This window comes from Citrus clementina, unplaced genomic scaffold (assembly GCF_000493195.1).
Source record: "Citrus clementina cultivar Clemenules unplaced genomic scaffold, Citrus_clementina_v1.0 scaffold_3, whole genome shotgun sequence".
Lineage (NCBI taxonomy): Eukaryota > Viridiplantae > Streptophyta > Magnoliopsida > Sapindales > Rutaceae > Citrus > Citrus x clementina.
The window spans coordinates 26,593,896-26,615,868 of NW_006262339.1; the positions used below are offsets into that span (position 1 = coordinate 26,593,896).

At 32.2% G+C, this 21,973-nt stretch overlaps 2 protein-coding genes across 3 annotated transcripts; both read left to right on the forward strand.

Moving 5' to 3' along the window:
* Window positions 1-6,734: 6,734 nt before the first annotated feature.
* LOC18049053 (DNA-directed RNA polymerase V subunit 5A) lies at window positions 6,735-11,829 on the forward strand. Of its 2 annotated transcripts, XM_006442015.2 has the most exons (5): window positions 6,735-7,154; window positions 8,178-8,354; window positions 9,599-9,712; window positions 10,449-10,580; window positions 11,436-11,829. In XM_006442015.2, the coding sequence occupies exons 1-4, from the start codon at window positions 6,861-6,863 to the stop codon at window positions 10,539-10,541; spliced, it is 678 nt and encodes a 225-aa protein (XP_006442078.1). In that variant the 5' UTR covers window positions 6,735-6,860; the 3' UTR covers window positions 10,542-10,580; window positions 11,436-11,829. The 2 variants fall into 2 exon arrangements, with proteins under 2 accessions (XP_006442078.1, XP_006442079.1); XM_006442016.2 differs by lacking the exon at window positions 10,449-10,580.
* A 2,503-nt stretch (window positions 11,830-14,332) lies between these two features.
* On the forward strand, window positions 14,333-19,219 carry LOC18049054 (AUGMIN subunit 1). Its single transcript, XM_006442018.2, has 6 exons — window positions 14,333-14,803; window positions 14,932-15,064; window positions 15,157-15,291; window positions 15,454-15,577; window positions 18,824-18,961; window positions 19,059-19,219. The coding sequence occupies exons 1-6, from the start codon at window positions 14,554-14,556 to the stop codon at window positions 19,164-19,166; spliced, it is 888 nt and encodes a 295-aa protein (XP_006442081.1). The 5' UTR covers window positions 14,333-14,553; the 3' UTR covers window positions 19,167-19,219.
* Window positions 19,220-21,973: the final 2,754 nt, after the last annotated feature.

Sequence of the window (21,973 nt, forward strand, 5' to 3'; positions counted from 1 at the left end):
GGTTCTTTACATTATTTTATAAAAAAAAAAATATTTACAAGAACTCCTATACCATAAATGGCTTACAAAGAATCTAAGAACCATGAATTAAAATAATCAAGAGAGAAACATGGTAAAAATTGACCACCTCTCTTGTTACAAATCTATAAAATTAATATAAAGAAATATCTAACTATGAATTGAGATAACCATCAATATGCTCAATAATTATATTCATTAATATAATGAAATAGTATATAAAATTTGTGCCACTCATCTTATACAGATAATACAAGAGATTGCTTTCACAAAGTAACTCTAATATATGAGATCGCTTTGATACCAATTGTTGGTTTAAAAAATATTTTGCAGCTAAAATATTTGGATTGCAATTCTCATACAATATATAAAATTACCACAATATAGAAATTGTACCTTTACTTTTTCGCTGAAGTAATTTAAGTTCCCAGACCACGATATGTTATCGTCAATCTTCCTAAATCACGATCCGTCACCAAGGATCTTTCATGTTATGACTCAAGTTTAATCTACACTTACTGTGCGGATGCCTTTATCACTAGTAAAAACAACTAGTAAGAGAAAATTTTTTCTCTCAAAGTTAGAGTGAAAAAAATATTTTTTTCTCTGATTTGTATATTATGGCTACTCTGTCCTTTTAGAGAAAACAAGCTCTTTTATATCTCTATTTGGTGGAAACTCTAAGCTCCTTATTTTTTTTCCTTTTTTAATTCTATTAAATCAAATTTGATTTAAATAAAAAAATAAGAGAGAAACCAAAGGTGGCGTTACACTTGTTCTTGTTATAGGGATCCACCTTGTAAAAATAACACAAGACTCTTTATACACAAGCATATTAAAAAGAGCCTCCCACTAAATAATATATTTAAATTTTTAACCTAAATAACTAGTTATCTTACTTATCAATCCAGTAGTAGTGCAATCAATTTAGGGATGGCAATATTTTCTGGACCCGGCCTGGACTCGGACAAACCCGAAAATCCAAAACCTGGACATGTATATCTTTATTTTTATATTAAGTTTTAAAACTATTTTAAGTTATAAATAGAGAAGTTAAAAAAAAATCATGTGCCCTAATTTACAAATTGCAATTCACAGCCGCATCGCATGTTTCCTCTTCCCTTCATCAAATCTTCATTGTCGTCACTCTCATCACTTCGCCACCTTGTCCTTCGCAGTTGTGTTCACTATCATCATCGTCATCAGCCGTCTCTCTAGTCTTCTCTGTCGTGATTGGCGACGATTGTGATACGGGTTGAAGTTGCACGCAGATCATGGGAGGAAACGTTGGGTTAGATGCTTTGGAGGATTATTTATTATTATTATTATTTTTTGGGTGTCGTTGGGAGCTTTGGCTGTGTGGAATGGTAAGGCCCAAAGATTCCTTTTACACTAAAAGTTTGTCTCTGTGATAACTTGCGGGTGAAGCTTAGGGAGAACCATAGGCAGATTTGGGTGTGAGTATTCATATGTCTATTGTCGTTGTGTGTTCATCTGTTTGTAGTTAGAAATTTAGAGCTGTAAGAAATAATTGAAGATGATTGTTTTCTACAGCTGAAATCCAATCCAGGTTCGACACCCGGAATCCGGAAACCCAATTTTTTTCGGGTTCAACCCGTACCAGACCCGGAGTCGAAAAAATCAGGTTTATATCCGGGTTCGATAAAATAAAATTGGCATCCGGGTCCGGAACCGAGAAGGCCAAACCTGGACCCGCACTCGAATTTTGCCATCCCTAAATCAATTAATTTAGTTAACTTAAGGATCAAATGGGTACATACAATAGTGACTACAATAATTAGGTTTGTAATTAAACTAGCCCGAATATTTAATTTTAAATCTACTCCACTAAAAGATTGGACATGATCTCTATAATTGTATGTTATCTAGGATAATGTTCTTGAATAAGAATTCGACTCATGCCACATTGATTTTTTTACTAAACAATCATTTGTACCACATCGCTAATTAAATTGATATATCAACTGTCTAATCAATTTAATTACATCTTGTTTCTTGACACTTATTGATTTTCTCTAATGATAATTTTCAATATACTAATTACGTTGACCCACTCTGACGAGAGAATTTTATGATCAAATATGGAAAACCCGTCAAGAGATGTGTTGTACAAATTCTATATTGTTAATCTATAATCTCACTGCTCATAATTGTTTCCACTAAGATACCGGGTAATGTTGACTATAAATGTATGTCACACCCATTGGTAACTCAAATGAAATGACAATCACAAATATGAAACTATAATTAACTCAAGATTGAGATTGTAATAAAATCAATGCCTATGAGATTTAATAAGTCTGACATTTATTTCAAGGTTTATTAAATCTCATATGTGATCAACCAATGGGCCTTTGGTCCAATGGGAGAAGTCTTGCACTTACAATGTTCAGTGCAAGGGTTCGAATCTCCATAAAAGCTTTATGAAGGTTAGTTTCAGTACTCCTTCAGTTATCAGCTAATTGAGTGGAGACATTCTCTCCATTACGAAATGTGAGTGGAATAAGAACCCTTCAAATATATTAGAGGGTTTAAAGTATCTGGGCAAGTGCTTTAGTGGGTTAATGTATGACGGTGGTCCCAATTGTTTAGTATGATTGTAAATACATTCTCTCTCTTACGAAATGTGAGTGGAATAGGAACCCTTCAAATATATTATAGGGTTTAAAGTATTTGGGCAAGTGCTTCAATGTGTTAATGTATAACGGTGGTCCCAGTTGTTTAGTATGATTGTAAATATTAATTGTAATGTCTGATGTAATATTAGTAACAATCTATATATATCAAAATTATAAAAAAAAAATCTCATATGTGATCTAGTTCAATGTGGTCAAACTTTATCAATAAATTCATACATGATTAAGACAAATCATTCAATAAATTTACTACAGTTTAAACATAAATCGAGCGTCCAACGAGATTTATCAACTGCGAGCTTAGTTTATTTAATTATAAGATAACTTGTATTTATGTTTTCTGTGAATCTATATGATGATCACATGAATACATACAATATAATTAAACGGATTTTATTCAAAATATTTATACAATTAATAATTTTTGAAAAATATCTCAAATATTTTATTAATTATAAAATAAATAAATCAATATGCTTTAAAGAGCATATAATCCCAACATAAATTTCATAGTTTCTTGCAATTTATGTAAAGAATTTAGGCTATCAAATTCAATTATTTGTGACAAGTACCCATATACCCTTAAGATTGTTTTTTCAATTAGCCTTTGATTCAGGTTGTGTGATTAGAGGAGAGCTGGAATTTTAAGCATGTCCATTCCGAGAAATTTGAACCAAGAAAGTGATTCATGGCCCAACCTTGTTTGCAAATTACAGCCGAGTCTAAAGTAGAATTGTTGTTATTAAGGTTAAGCCAAGAATTTAGTTAAAACTTTTATTATCTAGTTTCGAGAGTATTTGGTAATTGCTATTGCTTTGGACTTGGCTTCAGCTTCTGCTTTGTAAATGCTAATATAACTCATTTGCGTATTAACTTAAATAAATTTTCCACGAAATGAAAAAGGAATGACAATTAAATTACAATATTTTATTCAAACATTAATTTATACAATCTAAATTAGATAATTTTTCTCCGGTCCGCCCATGTTACCACTGTTGTTGTACGTTACAACAGCTTTTGTCTTTTCTACTCAGTTGCCGTAAAATTTTGTTGAGCTTCTTGTACTATATATTATTTACAATTCATTTATAAGTATTATAAAACTTTCTGCTTATAATATAAAAATTCAATTTATTTCCTTACACTCTTTTTCATTTACTATTTTTTTGTAAGTATCAAAAGAGTTTCTATTTACAACTATGATACATTAATTATTATAATACTCTAATAGTAATAAAAAGACAAAAACATCCTTAAATTAAAACCAAAAAAAGGCTTTTCTCTTTTGACGAATTACGATATCTCATCTTCCATCACTCATCATCAACAAAAATTTTAAGGATATGACCATTCATCTTCTTTATAATATCATCTCATAATAATTAGTACTTTCATGATAAAAGAATTAACAAAATAAAAAATAAATTTCCTTTGAATCCATCCCTCTACACTATTAATTGCTCTTCATCAACAACCTTTATCGACAATTAAAACCACCATTAGACTCATCATAGAGAGAGAGAGAGAGAGTGAGAGAGAAGAAGAAGAATCGGGAAAAAAATATATGAAACTTTTATAATTTTATAGTGCGTTCACTAAACGGAAATCGTAAAGAGTTGGAATCAGAATGAGGTGGAATCAAAATGAGGAATTAAAATTAGAATAAGTTATTTTATAGTGCATACACTAAACGAAAATCGAAAAGAGCTAGAATTAGAATGAGGTGGAATCAAAATGAGTAATTAAAAGGATTATAATCTTCTCCTGATTTGAGCACTCTTGATCTTTTACAGATCTTGTGCCACATGTGCTTTAGTATTAGTGTATGATTAAGATTTAATTATTTTCTCTTTTTAATTTATTAACCACCAATCATATTAATAGAATTTGGTCAGAAAAAGATCAGATTATGAGAGAATCCTAATTCGAATTAAAATAAAAATAAGTTATTTACTTGAACTATAAAAATCGTAATTAAAATGAGCTGTATTGGCATTGATGTGTTTATTTTGTCTGAGAATCAAAATTGGAATGAGTTAAATTATAATAAATTACTATAAAATTCTTAATTAATTTTTATCATAATTATTATTTTATGTTTTAATTATTGTGATTATTATTATTAAAAAATTAATTATTATTAATTACTATTAATTAGTGTTAATATATTAATTAATTATAGTACTTTTTTATTGTTGTTAATAATAATAATAATAATGATGATGATGATGATGATGATGATGATGATGATGATGATAATAATTTTTTTGAGTTAATTAAATGGAGGGTATTTTGGGAATTTAAAAATTATGAGGGACGAATTTGATACTCTAAGGATGTTAATGAAATAAAATAAAATACGAGGGACTTAACAAAATTTTACAATAATTGAGCCAGCAAAAACAAAAGCAAAAGCTGGTGTACCTTCCAAGTTACAACAGTGGTGACATGGGCGGATCCTTTCCGTTGCCACTTGCCAAGGTTGCTGGCAAGAGTATTGATTGGTGTGAGAAGGATTATTTCAAAAAAGTTAATTTTTAAATTGGTAAAACGTAATTTATTCGGTTGTACATGTGCATTTGATTATTGTAATTTCAATTGAGAAAAAATCATATTATAAAAAGAAAGTAAGTTAATTAATATTAATGAATTCACAAAATAATTTTTTTTATTCTCTCACTTTTGTTTGACAAAAACTTAAAAAGCAAAAAAAAAGGAAAAAAATAAAAATTCCTTAAAAAGGCCAAACGGCCCACAATCTACCAAAAGAAAATTGAAACCAACAAGCCCAGAGGGCAAAGCTGGGTCCAACTAGCTTGAAGAGAAGTTGCGAACACGCGCCTAACTCGAATCTGGGAGAGGTAAATAAGCAAAACATGATGCACGAGCACGAGCACTGCGCCACTAACTGTCAGTGAAATGTCGATTCCTAACTATATTCGAGAACGTCACCCACCAAGAGTACTGATTGGAGGAAAAACCTGCAAGCCGAATCTAAACCGTTGGTTCCGTAGCCATAACGTCACTGCTGGTAACTCAACTATTTCCCACTGTACTTTTTGGCCTTTCTTGTGAAACCGTAATTACCCCTTTAACTTTGGAAGCTGTGTAAAACTTAGGCTGCCCTTTCCCCAAAATCTAAAGTTAGATTTGACTTCCGTTTAATGGGGCATATTTTAATTTAATATTTTCACCCAAATTTTGAACCTTCGATATTATCGAGAATTTATTAGTGGATCAATGATCATTTTATATATTTATTATCAAATTATATGACATAAATAACTAATAAATACAATATTAAAAAATGTTTCTGAAAGATTTATTTATTTTTAAGTAGACATTACATTAATTATTACTAACCATTTTAGATTTTCATATTTATTTTTTATTTTGTAAAAGATAAAAAAGTGTGAAAAGATAGAATCAAAGTTTTCTATATTTTAAATTTTGAATAGCTAGTTAAATAATTGGTGGCTTGAGGACGGCTCTACAGTCCTTGGAAGTAATAGCAACTGGCGAAAAAAAAATCTAAATGCTTGATAAAGTCATATTTGATATCAATATTCATCTAAATCTTTACTTTTTTTTCCAAAAAAAATTACATACAAGTATTGGTAGAATTAAACATCATAATATTTATTTTTTAAAATTTAAATTTTGAAAAGGAAACAACATTTTAGCGATAATAACATAAAGAGAAAAATCTTCTTTTTTTAGTGAATAATGACATTTCTCTTCTCCACGTCCGTTTAACATATATGTTTTATAATTTTATGGTTAATTGTAAATTGTAAGTGCATTGATTATTTTTAAATTACTTTCTATATAAGCGAAGTAATTTATTTTTAAATTATTTTCTTTACTTTAAAAATCTCAATTGTTAAGAAAATAACTTTTTAATCAAACCATTCAATCAAACCACTCCATTTTTGTGTTATCTTTTAAATAAAAATAATGATTTGAAGATTACTAAGCATATTTCAAATTTATTTATTTGTTGTATATACCTCCGCGTATAAAAGTAATTTTCGTCATGAATTTCAAGTGGAAGTCAAAGTGTTATTACGCCTGAGTCACCTGAAACTAAGAAGACTTAGAAGAGAGAAGGGAGCAGCTTCAACTAGCACAGAGCCCAATTAGAATCGAAGAGGCGACAAAAGTCTAGGCGGTAGCAGTTTCATCATGGAAGATGGCAATGGGTACGACTCAAGTATGGAAATGGAAGGCGGCAATGGGTACAACGGCGAGCCGACGGAGAGCTGCCTGAGCGGGTTCGTGGACAACGGCAGCAGAGACAGCCTCAGATATTACCTGTCACGTAGAACAGTGCTGGAGATGTTGAAGGACAGAGGCTATGCTGTTGCTCTCTCTGAAATCAACCTCTCTGTACAAGATTTCCGAGCTATTTACGGCCAAGACCCTGACGTTGATCGTCTTCGCATCTCCATTTCTCATCAATCTGACCCTTCTAAGCGGGTAAAAAAAACATTCTTGACTCTTCACTTCACTTTCCTCTGCTTTGATTGTCGAGTACTCATCTGGTCTAAGATCCTGGATGATACCCGGACTTTATCATGAATTTTGTTGCGTTATTTCACTATTAAACCATATAACTTAATACGTTTTAGGGGATCATTATACTATTAAACTATATGGCTTAATAACTTTTTCAGACTTTAACAAATCCAGATTCTTGAATTAGAACATTTCTATGTATGTATATATACACATTAGCATTGCATGTTCTATATTCTTCAAACATTGTCTATTAACAGGTATTAGATCATTTAGCGTCCGTTTAATCCCGAAGTAAAGCCACGGTCTGTGAAATATAAGTTCATCTCTGGTAAATATGACTTTTAAATAATATTTTTTGAGCTGTAGTCCAGAGGTATCAATTTCATTACTGCCTCATCAGCTCAGTCCATTCTTATCATTAGGTCATGTATAAAAGTTTAGAAGAACTCGTGCATAGACTTTCCCATTTGCTTGATGTTATAATGTTATGTTCTTCAGTTTTTCTAAAAAACTTTGGTTTTTCATAATGCTGCATCATATCAGTTATTCTTTTCAATTCTTGATTCATTTCTGTTATTTGGATGTTGACGTCATTGTCTCCTTCAAATGATATCATTTGTGATAACATTTCTTTTGATTGTACATTTTTTATTTGGGATCTCTCAGATTTGACATCACATTTTTCCCATTAAGATTAAAATTAATCTCTTGAGTTTCTCAAGTGTTAGTTTTATATCGAAACTTGTTGGTGATTGGGTGCTAGACCTAAAATGGGATGTTCACCGTGTTCAAGTATTGTGCTGAAATGCTATTTGGAAACATGGTTGCTCCTCGTAGAAGGCTGATGGTATCACTACTAGTTATTTAGTAGTTCACTTGTATGCTAGTTGTTGCATTATGTTATCATGTGCAAATAATTTACTTTTCATTCAATAGGTTTTGAATATCCCTAATGGCTAATGTAAATTGTTTTAATTTCAGATACTGGTCGTTTTCTGTGGGCCTGGTATTGTTAAAGTTAATGTAATCCGGAGCATCATATCTCAAATTGTTAATAGAGATACTTTAACTGGGTTGATATTGATCTTGCAAAACCAAATAACAAGCCAGGCTACGAAAGCTGTGGGCCTTTTCCAATTCAAGGTTGAGATGTTCCAGGTCTGTTTTGTTTGTACCTCTTGTTGATATTGGTTGGTTCTTTCTACATTGATTTGGATTCATCTTAATTTGACTCGTCATTCATTGTTATCATGCTAATATTTTTAATTTTCATTCTTCGAACCAACAAAAAAAAGTCCAATTTCTTCCAGGTGGTTTTGCTTTTATTTGTACAACCTAAAGCTGTCTGAGCATTTTTCACTCTTTGCTGCATTAACTTTGGCACCGACTTTCTAGCTTTTTAGTTTTCACAGTGATAAAATTGAACACTATAAATTTGGTAGAGATGAATATGCTATGTCTTGAATACTACATCTTAGTTTAGGTGCGTGGTGGGTCTATTATTTACAAACCCACAAATGATAAATCTGAATGGATGGAGAAGTGTCAACATATGATTCTGAATAAGGAATAAATCCTAGCTTGGGTCTACATATTACTGTTTGATACAATTCTTTTAGTTGTTTACTGTTTTATACAGTTTTTTTTTTCCAATTGACAAACACTTTGCTGCAAGAGGAACCAATGCCATCTTTAATGTTTAACCAAGAACAGTATATGTATGAGTGAGGTCAAACTGTAACCGCAGAGATTGTGTACGGTGTATCCTCTTTCGAAGTGCAAATAAATTTGCCTTCTTTGCTTCTTTTTTCCTGTTCATTTATGCCTTCTTATTTGTCCTCCATCACTTTTTCATGTGTTTCTTACAATCTAATTTTCGTGTCTTAACGACAATAATTTAGTTGGTTTGTTGCGATCAATTTAATGTTACTGTTATTTATTTATTCTTGGGTTATGCTCCTTTCTCTAGACAACAAATCTAGATTTGTTAAATTAAGTAAAAAGATGAGAAAGAATCATAACATAGGGCTCATGAATTTCTCTACCTTGTCAGATGTTCTTGTATTTGTCATTTTTTTCTACTTATCATCTCCATGAATCACTGATTACAATATTTTTCTTTCGATTTCCCATGTAACTTGAGACACGGGTAGTGCCTTACTTTGAAAGATTTCATAAAATGGGCTTTCTTCTAGAGACCCGATAACCCATCTTGCATGAATTGCAGTTGGAATAAGGAAGTTGTGTCTTTGTGTTTGTTCTTTTAAACATACATTGCACATGTATGTGCAGAAATTTAATATGGAAATTTGTTTGTTGATATTTGCATTTTTTACATTAAATTAATAAATTTGCTGTCCGTTCATATCCCTAATATCTTAAATGGCTTGGGTTGTTGTCAGATAACTGACTTGCTCGTTAATATCACAAAGCATGTCTTGAAACCAAAGCACCAAGTACTAACTGATCAAGAGAAGGAAAAGCTCTTAAAGAAGTACAGCATAGAAGAAAAGCAGGTCAGCATTTACTTGAGTGAAACATGTTTAGATTAATTGATGTTTCATTTTACTTTTGTTTATGATCTAGTATGATGAATTATGGACAATTTGGGGGCATTAAATGTCTTAGAAGTAGATCCCTTAGTTTGTATAATATTTATCTGAAGCCGTAATGACAGGCAAAATATATTTTGGTTTGACTGATTAGTTTATAAACATTACTAGAAGGAAATTATCAACATAGCATTACTATAAGTCTGCTTTTAGATATGAAAATTCAACATGTAGACATTGTGGTTGATGACAAATATATTTTCAATACTCAATATTATAGTATCTGTAAGCTGTAGGCAACTTTTAGGGTTAAATTTAAATCTCCTGTTGTATCTATAAGCACTCCTGAATTTTCCTTTCTCTCTCTTTCATCACCATTCACCATTGTTATGACCACTATTGCTGTCGCCTCCACATTATAACCGTCATCAGCCATAAAATCTCAAGTACCAACCATAATAAAATCTCTTGTGGCTCTTTTTAACATTATCACCATTGTTCCACAATCACTATCTCTAGCAATTATCCTTATTGCTATCTCCACAATAGCATCACCGGTATCCTAATTACCAATCTTAATAAGAACTTTTTTTGCATATTTCTATGTAACAATCGCTGTCACCTTATGGCTGTTATTATGATTATCACCATTGTTCCACAATCACTATCTCTAACTATTATCTTTATTGCTACTCCACAGCAGCACAATCGCCATCACTGTTGGACTACCACCAAACAATCACCATCTCTCCAACCACCTTGGCTCAACAACCATCCTCATAATTATCCATGAAACTTATTACTTTTCTGCTTTTATAAATAAATCCTTGAGGTAACTTAGATCATCATAATTTAGAGGACTTGTCAGATCTCAGTTATATTATTAACTAATCAAATCTAAATTTTTTCAGCATTACATTTTAACACTTGTTAAAATGCTCTTTTCTTTCCCTTCTCTTCTTTAAGTTTGTAGTTTATGGCTAACTTTTAAGTTTAATGACACAACATCTCAGTCATAGAAGACAATTAATGACTTTATATAGAATATTTGGACTCTGAATGAAAAAGTTCCAAGGTAGCTCTAATTCCATGCTTTGCCAATGATAGACTTTATATAGATATTATTCTTAATATTTATACTTCTATTGGCAGGAAACTAGGGGAATGAACCTGCCATGACAGATTTGAATTCCCAAGCATATAGCTATAATAATATTCGGATGACTGCTCCATGCTAGCAGATGGTTATAATATTAAGAATAATATTAACACTTCTTGCAAAAGAACTGAAGCAACAAATTTGCCTTCCTAGTTGTTTCAGTTTCTCCTTTCCCTCGTAAAACAGTGGTGAAAGTAAACAAATGATCTCCTGTAGTTATAAAGAAGAAAGCTTCTTAGTGTGATAACATACGTCCTTGTTTCTCAGGTGATTGATATGGGGTTATGTATGCTAAACTGAGGTCTGTAAGCATGTGCTGATGTGACTTGAACAGTTTGTATGATATTTTGCATAATCAAACAGACAACTCTATGAATAACATGAAATTTCATATCAGTTAGTGTTTGTAGATCATAGTGACTATTGCAAACAATTGTTCTCTCGCTTTAGAGGTCAGAAAATATAGTTGTGATTTACTTCACTATTTTTTTTTTTCAAGAAACTAATAATAATAATTTTTTTTTTCAGCTTCCTAGAATGTTGAAAAAAGATGCTATAGCACAATATTATGGACTTGAGAGGGGCCAGGTGGTGAAAGTTACCTATAGCGGCGAAATAACAGAATCACATGTCACTTACCGCTGTGTCTGGTGATGGTTCGCTGCAGTATCGTCTGTATATTAGTCATGCATTTTGTACTTTTAAAACTGGATGTAATCTCAAGTAGATTAGCAGACCTTTATTTTATGTTAGTGGTGGGTCTTTTATGTCTTGGTTTCTTGCTTTCTGAGATCGGACCCAGTACTTTCTGGCATAGCAAGCAAGGCCTTGTAAGCTGTAAAACTAAGTTAAAATTCTCTCAAGTGCTCTGTTGGCATTTCTACTCTTTTCAGAACTGATGAATCCAAATAACCCTTGAAAAAAAAAGAAGCAATTCTTAGTATTTAGGCTTTGTTTGGAATGGTGGTTTTGTAGCTTAAAAGCAACAGTTGGTTATAAAATGGAAGCACCAGCTGTTGTGAAAGCGAAATGAAAGCGAATGAGTATTTGTTGGTAGAGATAAATTAGTAAGGGGAAACAACTCATTCGTTGGTAGAGATAAATTAGTAAGGGGTAACATTAGATTAGCTTCTAAGTATCTAAAGTATGCATAGGATTATTGGTTTATTAAACTCTCTAGTAGATTCCCTGTGGAAGCATTGTTCCTTATTCATATGGATGCTCTGGGGGTGTTCAGAATCCAATCCGATCCGCTCAATTCGTCCGATCCGTTGAATCTGATTCGTATAAATCCGATCCGTGGATTGGTGGATTGGATATGAATTGAAAATTTAAAAATCCGCAGTCGATGGATTGGATATAGATTTACTTCTGTAAATCCGCAGAAATCCGTGAATCCGAAAATATATATATATTAAAAAATTATTATAAATTTAATTAAAAAAAGTATAAATGTGACATTGTATAGTTACTAAGTACTATAACATATCTTAGCAATTACCTAATAATAATATAAAATAAAAAATAATTAAATAATTAAATAATCAAATATACAAATATAACTTGTAAGAATTGTAAAACAAAATAAAAGCAAAGTCATGCGCACTAGCAAAAGCAAAATAACATAACGCCAAGTCACCAACAATTTGCAAACAAAAAACCATAAGCTTCCACACCGTCACACACACTAGCAACACTCAATACTGTTTGGATACACTCTCAACACATATTTAAAGGACATCGGCCGCGCGATTTCGGCAAGAGCAAGCCATCTTCTTTTCTAAGTCCATCGAGCCACTTCACATTCACTGGTTCTAGCTGAACAATTTTACTATCACAACCTTCAAGATTGCCACCTGTACGGCTTCTCCTGATTCCCATCGTGGATGGCTCCGTAATCACCACTTTTCGACAGGCGCAACAGCCCTGGTGAAGGATTAGATTGTGTTTGGTTTCCGAAACTTCGCCATTTCAATTAATTGTGGCTTTATTTGAACAATTAATTTCGGTGTTATATTAACGTATTATTGTAACTTTATTTGAACAATTAAACTTGGTGTGTTATATTTTGAAACTTTGAACGTATTATTGTATCTTTATTTGAATAATTAGTCTCGATGTGTTTTATTTTGAAACTTTAAATGTATTATTTTAGCTTTATTTAAACAATTAATTTATTTAAATTTTATTCAATTTTAAATTTAATTGGTACTAAAATTATTTTTATATTAGATTTTTTTATTTCATTAGTTGGAGAGAACTAAAAATTTTTAATTCGAAAACTAATGCGCAAAATTGTGGATTGCATATGGATTGAATCAAATCCATATCCAATCCGCAAACGTATGGATTAAATATGGATTGAGTCAAATCTGCATTCGATCCGTAGATATATGGATTGGATTTTGATTGAATTTTATCAATCCGTGGATTGGATTAGATTGAAAAATTATAATATGTAAAATATGGATCGGATATGGATTGATGTCCAATCCGTAAAATTCGATTCGCGAATACCCCTAGGATGCTGTTTAAGTATTTTTTTGTTGCCGTGTGAAACTTTTTAACTTGAAAAGAGGTAAAAATAGGGCTAATGCTAAGTTACATGCATGTACCTTACACCCCTCTCACATGAATAGTGAATGATGTGGGTCCACTCACTATTCATGTGAGAGGGTTGTAAGGTATATGCATGTAATTTAGAGGGATCCGTAAAAATAGGCAAGACTATTTTGGTTATATATATAGTTTTTAAATTGATACGATTTACGGATACATTTATTAAGTATTAGTTTGGAAATTTATTCGATGATTATGAGAGAAATATATATTTTTGTCGAAATTGGGAGAAAGAACTCTTAAAAATAAGCAAGATAAATTAGTAAGGTAACATTAGATTAGCTTCTAAGTATCTAAACTAAGTATGTATAAAGCATTACTGGTTTATTAAACTGTTAATAGATTCGCTGTGGAAGCATTGTTCCTTAATCATGTGAATGCTCTTTAAGGATTTTTTTCATTGCCTTGTGAAACTTGAAAAGAGGTAAAAATAAGCAAGATTGTTTTGGTTATATATATATATTCTTTTAAATTGTTATAATTTGCGGATACATTTATTTTTTTATTTTTGATTACACGGATACATTTATTAAGTATTAGTTCGGAAATTTATTCAGATGATTATGAAGAAAAATATCTATTTTTATCAAAATTGGGAGAAAAAGAAATTTTATTTTTTGAACTTAAAAAGAACCTTAAAAAATTAAATAAATCACTGAAGTGTAGATCATACTGTTATTTAGATATTCAAATATCAGTGCTCTTTCCATAATATTTAAATAAATTAAAAAAAAAGAATTCGAACAACGTCACTTTCAGAAAGTCCTTTAAATTTATTTTAGAAAGAAAAGTTCTCATAATGTTTGGCCTGCGTGGCTGTGGAGTAAAGATACAGACAACTCCTCGTGCCTCCGGCGCTAACTCGTTTATTCAAATTCAAAACTGGCCGTCCGATCAGATCTACGGTTTCAATTAAATTAAATAGAAAAAAAATTTAAAACAAATGATGAGCAGCCAATTTGAAAGAATCATCTAATCAGAAATTCATAGATCAAACCGTCAACGCAGAATCTGTGGTCTCAGCGCAATGAGCGATAGTGTGAGCCTGATTGATCCTCCTCCGACGGAGTCCCGCGACGCGGCACGAATTGCGGATGTGAAAGCGTGGCTGGCGTCACAGTTCGAAGCGTCCGCAAAAGAGGTCCCCGCCTTCGAATACACGTCTCGGAGCGTTGCGCATTTGTACAACCTCGCAACTCTCTCGCAGGCCAAAACTAAAGCCGCCAACATCGTCGCCGCCGATTTTCGCCAAAAAGCCGCCGAATATCGATCACAAGGCATCTTTTTTTTCTCTTTACAATTTTCATTTCTTATTAAAACTGTTATCATCTCCCCCCCCCCCCCCCCCCCCCCCCCCACCCACCAAAAAAAAGTTATTTATTTATTTGTTTGATGGTTTTTGTAGCTGCTAGGATAAGAGAGATATTGGAGAATGTAGGGTTGGCTCAAGAGAGTTTGCCCTCTAATGTGGTTTCGTCGGCGCAAGTTCTTGCAAATGTAGCTAATTTATTAAATATAAGAGACACTGAACTTAGTAGGTGGGTTGGGTATCATTTGTTTCACCGTTATTTATCATTTTTATTTATTTATTGTTGAGTTTTTAAAGCTTAATTGGATGAGGTTTATTCAGTTTCCTTGTAGCAATGGGCGACATTTCGCTGAGAAAAACTGCCGTGGAGGAGAAGAGAGCTAAAGTACAGAAGGAGTCCAAAATTCTTCTTGATTATACCCGTAAGGCAATTGCAAGGTTAACCTATTTGAAAAGGTATGATTCATAGGGTAGTAGTAGCTTTGACTATAATCGCAATTCTAGTTCTTTCCGTGAAAAATTTCTTTGTATTTATAGATATACATGTGAAGAAAAATTCTATTTTGTGGAAATATCTGTTGTTTGTTTTTTGGATTTTCTATCTATCTACTTTGGCAGAACACTTGGGCAGCTTGAAGATGATGTGGCTCCTTGTGAAGCTCAAATGGAGAACTGGAAGACTAACTTGGCAGTCATGGCATCGAAGGAGAGACAGTACCTGCAACAGTATAACAATTATAAGGTATCAATTTTTTGTTATCACTATGTTGGCATATGATGACGCTATATGTTCAGTTACTATGAGCTCCCTATGGCAAACTAAAACTTCAAAAAGTTGTCATGGAGTAATTTGAGTGAAAGGAAGTCTTTTATTTCTAAGATATTTGAATTCTTTAGAGAGGCACCATTTTGGACGTCGAAGTAGTTTTAGAGAGCTTTTGATGAAACTGATTATTAGCATTTGTTAAGTCAGCAGGTTAAAGTAGCTCAGAGAGAATTAGAACGATTAATATGTTTCTGACTCAAGGCATAGCCACTAAGGTCACCATAGAAACTTCAGTGCAATCGGCACAATGTAACTCTATAAGGAACCTCTGGCCTGACAAGTGTCTCCTTTTGTTTGTTGTTCAGACATCAACTTATTGTTGGAAATTTCTCATGTTTTCCCTTTTGGATATGGCCAAGTTTTTGAAAATTTCATCTATATAGAGAGTGTTAACTATCCAATTTTTATCGAAATTATGTTTTCTAGACAAGATGACATTATGCACAAGATTCTGTGATGTGCCACCACGGGCCTAAGGATAATGAAAAATAAAGCAGGTCCAGATTAGACACTAGGGGTTTAGTTTAAGCTTCCTAGAACTTTTATCAGACTCTTATATCACTGGATGTTGCTATTGGACCAGATGGTGTGGTCATTTATACATATTTCTTATCAGATAAACATGTATTTATGTGGCTCAATCTTAAATACATGGAATATGCTTAACTTTTACACAAAAAGAATATGCTAGAAGTTTACAAAGAAAAAGAAAGAAGTTGCTTATGTAACCTCTCAGAGTGCATAGATCTTGAAAGATTTCAGTACACTCAATCTTTATGATATTGCCTCCATCCATGATTGATGGATGAAATTAATAGCATGAGAAGTTTATAGGAAAATTGTAATTTGATTGTAAGAGCTAGAGAAATAAAGCTCTAATCCAAGTAGCGTGTCCTGTATAAACATATTGATCTTGTTTCTTGTATTGTGATGTCTTTACTTTGCTCCGTCCAAGCTTAAAAGGTAGTGGATCCAGATTGTAATTTTAAATTTTTACTCCATGGTTACCTAACTGAAGAAATATTTGCTAGAAATGGGCTATAATGAAGTTATCAGAGCAATTGATGAAATTTGGGATTTGGGAAAAAGGATGGAAGATGTTGCATTGAGCAGAATATATTTCATGCTGGACAAAGGAAATAGCATGTATGGCGTGGAATTCTTTGATAGGGGTATCCCTCAACCACTTTTTTTTTTTAAATAAAGGTGGATGCAGAAGGTCTAAGGATTAGCATTCCTTCCAGAGACCAATGTATATAAAGTCCACATCTAAAATTTGTCTGCAATATCAGAGTTTTCTGCCCACTAAATAGTTTCATTTGGCATCATTAATTATTTACTGCTTATTTTACCATTGATGAATGCAATAATTTACTCTTGGAACAAATGTTAGGAATAGCAACTATTGTTTAAGTGAAACTTACACTATGTGAGTTAATTTAATGGCCATGGTAAATTATGTAGCTAGATTAGGAACTTCAGGTCAGCCCCTTTTGTTACACCCAAAGAATACTATCATATATGTGTGTTAATGACCAGTGCTTGAGGGGCTGAAATGAACCCATGTTTCTTTCAAACTCGCTTTGCTCTTCATGATTAGTAGCAACCTTATCTTCTCATAACTTCTTTTCATTCTCATATGGGTACCTAGTTTGTATGAATGAGATGTTTCAGTAATTTGCATTTGTTTGGTTTGGAAGAGGGTGATCTATATTTTCTGTTTTCTTGCCTTTGTGAGTTGGGATGTTAAGTGTCCACCAAGTACTTCTCTTTTGCTCAGGCCTACACCTTTCTCTTCGATAATTGTTTTCCTCATTCAGCCTAAAATAGTGAATCCCTCTCTTTCCTTTTTATGCCTCCACGTCGTCACCCGCGGACATTCTTCTACCTTTCTGTGTTTTGCTCCTTTTTAAAGGTGAAATTATAGGAAGAAAAACATGAAAAAGTTGCAACTTTATTACTTCCTTGTGGCATGTTTGAAATTAAATGGGTGTTGTTTTGGAACATTAATTGATCCAGTTGGTCATATGTTGGAACCTGCGGTAGGGGATAATTTTTGGTAAAGAGACTAACCCTATTTAAAGTTCAATATTTTTTTTGTCTTCCAATTATTATTTGGGATTTATTTTTTAAAATTTGTCCTTTTTATTTGTAATCACACAAAACAGTAGCTTCTTGCCTGGGGGATTGCAGGCTAACAAGGAAATATTAGAAGAGGTTCTGCGGTGGTTTTTTTTTTTTTTTTTGTGGTGATGGCTCTTTGATTATGCGTGCAAACCCCTCTCTCTTTTCTATTTTTTTATTATTCTTTTATTTTTTCCTTGGTGATCGTATGACTTGGCATTTTCTGACCTGGCAAAAGTGCAATTTTTTTAAGTTATTAGAAAAGTGACACACATAAACCCAAAAAAATTAAAAGGTGACATACATCTGTATTTGTTTGCTACTGTCATGTAAATGCCTTCTCTGGGTTGGTGATTCTGGGTGTTATCTATCCCTATGTAGCCATTCTTTTGGTGGTAGTATTTCTTTAGGTATATTGTGATGCATGAATTCATGTATAGCAATTCTCTGGCATGTTTAAAATTCTTGCTTTTCTAAGTATTCAGAACATCTTGTTGTTCGCCATTGATTTGTTAAATCATGTATAGCATATTTGCACAAAATAGCTGATTTTCTAATTGTTTTAGCTACATATACCCCAAAAGAGAAAGGAACCAAAAGAGAAGGAAAATTGCAGTTGAGAAGGTTTAAAAGAAGAAAGAGTTGTGCACCTAGATGTAGGTCCTGGGAGTTAAATTTGCAAACAATGCAAATTCAGTAATTGAAGGCTATATTCTGTGGCTACTATTGACTCAGTTGTGAGCCAGGTTTTGGTTGGATCAAGCCTCAATTCAATCTAATTAATTAACAAAAGCCTTAGTTATACACCTCCCGCGAGATGACAGCATGGCCTTACATATTATATGTTTTTCTTTTATCCTCTCTATCTTTCTCCCTGTTCTTTTCTTTTCTTTTTTATCTATTTGTTTTTCATGAAACTTGAAGGATGCATTGCTCTCACATCAATCATCAGTATATCTGAATTCTAAAAGGAGCAATTAAATTGTTTTATTATTACCTCTATTTCTTTTTTATTGTAATAAAATCTTGTCGGGATAGGCATTACTGAATCGTGTGGGCTACACTCCGGAAATTAGTCATGGAGTGTTGGTTGAAATGGCTGAGCACAGGAAGGAGTTGGAGAAGAAGACGAAGCCCATACTAGATACTTTAAGGAGCTATCAAGACTTGCCTCCGGTAATTCTATTTTCTGATTTACACTGCACCATATTTTGTGTTTCCAGGTTCTTGTCTTCCAGGCTAGAGCAAATAACAAGTGCTTCTGTTTGTGCAGGACAAAGCTTTGGCTGCTTTAGCAATTGAGGATAAAAAAAGACAGTATGCTGCTGCTGAGAAATATCTTGAAGATGTTTTGCATTCAGCCCTTGCCACGAATGATTAGCAACCTTGAGGGTAAAATTATTGATATATATATATATATATATATATATAGAGAGAGAGAGAGAGAGAGAGAGAGAGAGAGAGAGAGAATTTTCCAAGCTATTATTATTGATTTTCTTAGGTACATTTGCTAGCTAAGATTTGTCAACCTTGGATAATGTTATTCAGATTACATAGATTATTGGTTGGAATAACTTAGTCAACTTTTAAACCGTTACCTGCTCTTGTATTTGGGTTAAAACTTAAAAACACTATGGATGTTTTTGGTTGTAAGTCTTAAACTAGGGAACATAGTGATTTTTTGTAATTAAATAAGTATAGCTAATAGTTGTGAAACTATCCTAAATCAACGAGGGATGACCTTTTGTGAGTGGTCAAAATCTAGACTTGAGTATCCTCTAGTCTTGCATGTTTTGCAGAATTGTTCAAAGCAAAATCATAATTCTGTCTCTGCTGTCTATGGCTAATATTTTGTTTTCTCAAGTTATATCGTTTTTGTTGATTTCACTCAAATTTGGTCACTTTCAATGCAATTTGTGTGGGGGAGAATGTTTTACAAGCTGGTTGGGATTTTTAATCATTCCTCTCATCTCTCATCTCTCGATAGTTTAGATATAAAATTTGCGAAGTAATTTTAATGTTTTCAATTCAGTAACTCTTTAAACTAATAATGAAAATTTGAAGAACCCTTCCCATTACTTGACTGACGGTGATTTATGCCTTGCTTTCAGTTGTTATGGCATGCTTTGCATGTCATCATCACCGTTTAGCAGATACGCCGTGCAATGTGGAGGTTGTTTGCGTAGTTATGTTTGCATATACCAATATAATTGAATGATTGATAATATTTTGATCCCTCAATACTTTTCATTGGCACTCACTTCTCAATCAACCCCCATCAACAATTTTAAAATTAATAATATTTTTTAATACAGTCCATTTAATCTCCACTTTACTCTTGTTATAATTTTTATCATTTTTCTAACATCCTACCATCTAAAACATTAATTTAAGGGTCTAGGTAACAATTTAAGTTATTTATTCTTTTTAATATTTTCATATAAAGATAAAATGGGTATTAAAATTAAATTGATAAATTGGAATTAGTGAGATAATTAAGAACATTCGTAGTATTTTAATTTTTCAAAAGCTGTTTAGTAAAAAATGAAACTTTCAAATTGATGAAAATATGTTAAAACAAAAAGAAAAACAAAAAAAGCGTGTTTCCTAATATATTGGATGTGGACTAGGAGTTTCGTGCAATTTGGTACCTTGGATGTGAAATATATTCCAATTCGTGAGAGCAGAGGACATCCAAGAGTATAAGTAGAGTAATTCTGTTATAATTATAATTTGAGTAACATTACGTAACATATTATCTCTATTAGTATCAACTAAAATAAGAATGGATGTTTGAATTGCATCAGAAATTTGCAAAAAGCATATGAATATGAGAAATAAAATGAGAATGAGTGATAAATTGAGGATAAGATTGATCAAATGGTAGATGCGGATATGAACTACAATCATAACATAAACAATTGATGCTTGAATTGTATTAGAAAGTCGACAAGTACTAAAAGAGAATAAGATATAAGAGTGATAAATTGAGGATAAAATTGATCAAATGATAGACATGGTGGACTTTATAGAATATGAACGACAATCATTTATGAATGCTTATATTGGCTATAATCACTATTTAGATTCGAATGAGTTCGAAATTATTATTCTCAATGCTGGTATAATCAGATCCAATGAATCTTATTATAATCATAATGAGTTTCAAATGAATGTAAAGCAACATCAATAAATCTAATAGTGATGAGTACAATTGAATGCAAACTAATTTCATGACAAGTAAAATCAAAATATCCAATCCTTAATGAGTGTGGACTATCAAGATAATGTGTCTCAATACGTTGGAAGAGATTAGAAAAATAAGATTGCAAGATGTGTATTCTAGAGGTTAAAACATTTTTGACCACTAATTCGAGACATAGTTGAGGCTGGAATAATATTTTCAAAATCGCTTTGACAATTCATTTCCACTATGAATCAGAGACAAATTTTGCTGCTTAATTATAATCCAATATCTCAATAAATTTTGATATATAAATTTTAGCATACCTTAACAAAATAAAAGCAATAAATTTCGATAAATCTTAACAAAATAAAAACAATAATCACAACAATAAATTTGGATATATTTCAACAAAATAAAAAAGATAATCACTGATATGCAAAGGGATCATGAGAGGCAATTTAACTAATCACAATCACCCGGGGATTTCATGATCCTAAACAATTAAGCACTGATATGCAAAGGGTTCATATGTGCCAATTTACCTAATCACAATCACATGGGGATTTCATGGTCCTAATTTTATTCTGATATATATTCATAAGAGAAGCAAACATGTTGATTTTCTCAAAAACAATAAAAGAAAAAAAAAAATTCATGCTTTGCGAATTATCAACTTATTTTCTTATACAAAATCTCATAATCGATTTATCATGAACTTGCGTGAACTATGTACGAGAACTTCATGGACAAACTTCTACTGCTTATTTTGGATCTTAATTTTATTTTACTTCTGTCTGTCTCTCTGAAAGCAAACCACGTCACTTCAGTCTCAAGCCAAAATTCGAAAGAACGCCAAAAATTAATTCATGATTAAAAAAGATGGTAATCCACAAAATTCATAGCACCGACATTAGAACCTAACACTAAATAGAAGTCCAACCTGCCAACGTAAGTCTCAAGCCAAAATTTATATATTTCTTATCTCTATTAATAAGCATGCC

Excerpts from the sequence above, each read along its gene's own strand:
- LOC18049054 (XM_006442018.2), top strand. The coding sequence starts at position 14,554 with ATGAGCGATAGTGTGAGCCTGATTGATCCTCCTCCGACGGAGTCCCGC. Across the intron at positions 15,578-18,823 it reads AACAGTATAACAATTATAAG|GCATTACTGAATCGTGTGGG; the intron begins GTATCAATTTTT and ends TTGTCGGGATAG. Across the intron at positions 18,962-19,058 it reads GCTATCAAGACTTGCCTCCG|GACAAAGCTTTGGCTGCTTT; the intron begins GTAATTCTATTT and ends CTGTTTGTGCAG.
- LOC18049053 (XM_006442016.2), top strand. The coding sequence starts at position 6,861 with ATGGAAGATGGCAATGGGTACGACTCAAGTATGGAAATGGAAGGCGGC. Across the intron at positions 7,155-8,177 it reads AATCTGACCCTTCTAAGCGG|ATACTGGTCGTTTTCTGTGG; the intron begins GTAAAAAAAACA and ends TTTTAATTTCAG. Across the intron at positions 9,713-11,435 it reads ACAGCATAGAAGAAAAGCAG|CTTCCTAGAATGTTGAAAAA; the intron begins GTCAGCATTTAC and ends TTTTTTTTTCAG.